At 40.2% G+C, this 5,000-nt stretch overlaps 1 protein-coding gene across 1 annotated transcript in view; it reads left to right on the forward strand.

Annotated features, from left to right (window-relative positions):
- LOC124377945 (macrophage mannose receptor 1-like) overlaps window positions 1-5,000 on the forward strand; it is an 11,704-nt gene that overhangs the window by 3,892 nt on the left and 2,812 nt on the right. Inside the window, exons 2-3 of the mRNA XM_046837349.1 lie at window positions 84-245; window positions 3,823-3,884. Coding sequence (XP_046693305.1) covers window positions 3,848-3,884 — 37 coding nt within the window. The 5' untranslated portion in view covers window positions 84-245; window positions 3,823-3,847. The remainder of the gene's footprint in view (window positions 1-83; window positions 246-3,822; window positions 3,885-5,000) is intronic.

Here is a 5,000-nt window from a genome sequence, read left to right on the forward strand (position 1 = left end):
ACAGTAACAGATCTGTTTTTCATTCTGTAAAAGTTCCTGGTTCTTTTCTTTTCCTGCTTGTTCCTGGTGGATTTGTTTATCAGCTCCTGTCCTTCCTGATGGTGTCACGTCTCCGCTGTGAGGGACATCAAAGGGATTTGATTTGGATATTTAGCTTATGTTCAGTAAAGAGCACCTCATCACCTGAACACCTTTTTACATCATCACATAATACTGCTCTCTGACACCAAAACCTTCTTCTGCAGGCAAGTCATGTTTTTATTATTATTATTATTATTATTATTATTATTATTATTATTATTATTATTATTATGAACTGATGTTTGTATGAGGAAGTCTGGTGTGTCAGAGAAGTAGGTGAGGGTTGTGCAGGACATGTATGAGGACAGTGTGACAGCAGTAAAGTGTGCAGTAGGAACGACAGACAGGTTTAAGGTTAAGGTTGGACTGCATCAAGGATCGGCTCTGAGACCTTTCCTACGGTGGCCGAGAAGTGCAAAACACATTAACAAATCAAAAAATAATATGAACAAATTAGAAAACAGTAACAAATGCAAAAACAAAACAACGTATCTGAAAACACAACAATTCAGACAAAGTGGAAAAGGTAGGTATAGTTAAATGGAACACTTACCGATCATTGGACGAGACACCTGTCATTCAAGATAAACAGGAAGTACAACAGTCATTTTATCATTTTTATTTTATTTTAATAAGCAATTAGCCATATACAAACAACGTGCTAATAACAAGTAAAATTTACATTATAATACACAGAACAGGTGCATAAAAATACAAATATATACACATATATTTAGGGGAAAGAGGCAAAAAATAAATAAATAAATAAAGTTTATAATAATAATAATAATAATTATAATAATAATTATTATTATTATTATTAAAAAAAATTAAAATTAAATAAAAAAGGATAAAATAAACAGGGCTATGGTTTATTCTGTAAATCATATTTTTCTATAAAGGATAAAAGATTCATTGCATTTTTCTTTTTAAATCACTTTAAGGGCTTTTGTGAAAGAAATAAACTCATTATAAAATTAAAGAAATGTTGGTTTCACTTTCAAGTATTTTGATTTGTGTACAGTGAGGAAAATAAGTATTTGAACACGCTGCTATTTTGCAAGTTCTCCCACTTAGAAATCATGGAGGGGTCTGAAATTGTCATCGTAGGTGCATGTCCACTGTGAGAGACATAATCTAAAAAAAAAACTTTTTATTTGTTTGATACAGCTGCAAATAAGTATTTGAACACCTGTCTATCAGCTAGAATTCTGACCCTCAAAGACCTGTTAGTCTGCCTTTAAAATGTCCACCTCCACTACATTTATTATCCTAAATTAGATGCACCTGTTTGAGGTCGTTAGCTGCATAAAGACACCTGTCCACCCCATACAATCAGTAAGAATCCAACTACTAACATGGCCAAGACCAAAGAGCTGTCCAAAGACACTAGAGACAAAATTGTACACCTCCACAAGGCTGGAAAGGGCTACGGGAAATTGCCAAGCAGCTTGGTGAAAAAGGTCCACTGTTGGAGCAATCATTAGAAAATGGAAGAAGCTAAACATGACTGTCAATCTCCCTCGGACTGGGGCTCCATGCAAGATCTCACCGTGGGGTCTCAATGATCCTAAGGAAGGTGAGAAATCAGCCCAGAACTACACGGGAGGAGCTGGTCAATGACCTGAAAAGAGCTGGGACCACCGCTTCCAAGGTTACTGTTGGTAATACACTAAGACGTCATGGTTTGAAATCATGCATGGCACGGAAGGTTCCCCTGCTTAAACCAGCACATGTCCAGGCACGTCTTAAGTTTGCCAATGACCATTTGGATGATCCAGAGGAGTCATGGGAGAAAGTCATGTGGTCAGATGAGACCAAAATAGAACTTTTGGGTCATAATTCCACTAAACGTGTTTGGAGGAAGAAGAATGATGAGTACCATCCCAAGAACACCATCCCTACTGTGAAGCATGGGGTGGTAGCATCATGCTTTGGGGTGTTTTTCTGCACATGGGACAGGGCGACTGCACTGTATTAAGGAGAGGATGACCGGGGCCATGTATTGCGAGATTTTGGGAACAACCTCCTTCCCTCAGTTAGAGCATTGAAGATGGGTCGAGGCTGGGTCTTCCAACATGACAATGACCAAGCACACAGCCAGGATAACCAAGGAGTGGCTCTGTAAGAAGCATATCAAGGTTCTGGCGTGGCCTAGCCAGTCTCCAGACCTAAACCCAATAGAGAATCTTTGGAGGGAGCTCAAACTCTGTGTTTCTCAGCGACAGGCCAGAAACCTGACTGATCTAGAGAAGATCTGTGTGGAGGAGTGGGCCAAAATCCCTCCTGCAGTGTGTGCAAACCTGGTGAAAAACTACAGGAAACGTTTGACCTCTGTAATTGCAAACAAAGGCTACTGTACCAAATATTAACATTGACTTTCTCAGGTGTTCAAATACTTATTTGCAGCTGTATCATACAAATAAATAGTTTAAAAATCATATATTGTGATTTCTGGATTTTCTTTTCAGACCCCTCCATGATTTCTAAGTGGGAGAACTTGCAAAATAGCAGCGTGTTCAAATACTTATTTTCCTCACTGTACATCAAATTTTCCCATCAGAATAATTTTATTAACAAGAAAGTCGTCTTTGTTATTGTTCATCACGAGTCTAAAGAGAATGTCCTTCACAGTGAAAGTTCTTAGATTGGGAACCTTTGGGTAAAGCCAGTTATGGATATCAGACCATAAAGTGTCTGAAGTAACAGTCTGCAGCAGGAGAAAGTTGGAACGTCTGTGTAAAAGTGTAGAAACTAATCTTTATGTGATGATATTCTGCAGCATCTCCAACATCACTGCATATGAATCTCCTTCCTCAAAGTAGCTCTGAATTCATTCCAGTTTCTCCCTGATTCTGTTTCCTTCTGTTATTTTCTTATATTTAAAGTTGCACTAATCCAAATAAAAATACTTTAAAGTAAACAGAAAACGTTACACATGTACAAGAAACAAAGTTATGATTTCATACTTCCTGTATATGTTGAATGACAGGAGTCTCGTCCAATAATCAGTGAGTGTTTCATTCACACACTATACCTCCTTTTACACTTTCTGAATCGTCCCTGTGTTTTTGGATTTGTTATTTTGTCTTGCACTTCTCGCCCACCATAAGTTCAGGTATCTGGAGTCAACAGTGCAGAGTAATGGAGAGAGTGTTAGAGAAGTGAAGAAAAGAGTGCAGGCAGGGTGGAGTGGGTGGAGAAGAGTGATAACAGGAGTGATTTGTGATAGAAGAGTATCTGTGAGAGTGAAAGGGAAAGTTTATAGGACTGTGGTGAGACCTGAGATGTTGTAGGTTTAGAGACAGTGGCATTGAGTAAAAGACAGGAGGTGGAGCTGGATGTAGCAGAGCTGAAGATGTTGAGATGTTCGTTGGGAGTGACGACGATGGACAGGATTAGAAATGAGTTTATTAGAGGGACAGCACATGTAGGACGTTTTGGAGACAAGGTGAGGGAGGTGAGATTGAGTTGGTTTGGACATGTGCCGAGGAGGGACATGGGGTATATCGGTAGGAGAATGCTGAGGATGGAGACACCAGGAAGGAGAAAAAGAGGAAGATCAAGGAGGAGGTTTATGGATGTGGTGAGGGAAGACATGCAGGTAGTTGGTGTGAAAGAGGCAGATGTAGAGGACAGGGGGATATGGAGACGGATGATCCGCTGTGGCGCCTCCTAATGGGAGAAGCTGAAAGAGGAAGAAAAAGACTATGAGCTAATGTTGGAATTGTAAACACACAGGGCATCATCTCATCTCTGAATCACCATGGTATCTGTTCAGGTCCTGTACCTGCTGCTCTCAGGTAAATATTATAATCCAATCTACAGATGTATCTAAAACATGTCCAGGCTCAGAGTATCAGCTCTGATCTGCTGAGGCAGCAAAGGTGACAGTAAGAGCAGAGAGTAGATGTAGTGTGTAGTTACTGAGTTCTTCAGTCATGTACAGACAGGTACAGATAAATATATACACACACTTTATTGCCAAAATAGTCACTGGGTCACTTCATATTTTCTGCTCTATGTGGTTCTTTTCCAAACTGTTACCACAAAACTGGAGGCACTCAATTGTACAGGACGTCTTTAGATGGCGCTATAATACAATTGTGCATTCACTTGAACTTAAAAACCCAAACCTGCTCCAGCATGGCAGTGCCCCTGTGCACAAAGTGAGTTCCTGGAAGATCTGGTTTACATGCTTTGGAGAGGAAGATCTTGAGTGGCCTGTTATAGAGCTCTGATCTGATCCCTACTGTATATATATATATATATATATATATATATTAGCGGTGTAACGGTTCACAAAATTCCAGGTTCGGTACGTACCTCAGTTCAGTTCGGTCCAATTTCAGTACAGTTAAAGGGAAGAAATGCAAAATACAAATTTACCTGTTTTTTAATTAACACAGTTTATTATTACAGTGGTACCCCGCTTATCGACCGGCTCGGACATCGACCTTTTCGCTTAGCAAACAGTTTTTCGACCGAAATTTGCGCCCTCTGAATGACCATAAGCCCGCTTATCGACCTTTTTTTACCCCGACCCACGTGGAGCATTTTTTTTTGTTACTTTTGTAATGTTTTTAATTAATACTTTTTACTGTATTATTGTCAGAAATCCACCTGCCACGCCCACTTCGGCGGCTGTCAAAACCTCCGCTTTCCCTAAAGCCCCCAGCTTCAACAATACACACCTGGGGCTCATTATTCACTCATCCCCAGCTCCTATATAAACCCCTCATTCAGCCACACTCCTTGTCGGTTATTGTTGGTATGTGAAGGTGTTTGCTGCATGTTTGTGTGTTTTTTCCCTGTCACACGTATTCCTATGCATTTTTTTCCTACCGGACTCCACGCACTCTCCACGGCATCCCGGATTACCTTTTCCTCCCGTGCGTTTGCCCGTGGACCTCGCCCCT

Source organism: Silurus meridionalis, chromosome 24 (assembly GCF_014805685.1).
Source record: "Silurus meridionalis isolate SWU-2019-XX chromosome 24, ASM1480568v1, whole genome shotgun sequence".
Lineage (NCBI taxonomy): Eukaryota > Metazoa > Chordata > Actinopteri > Siluriformes > Siluridae > Silurus > Silurus meridionalis.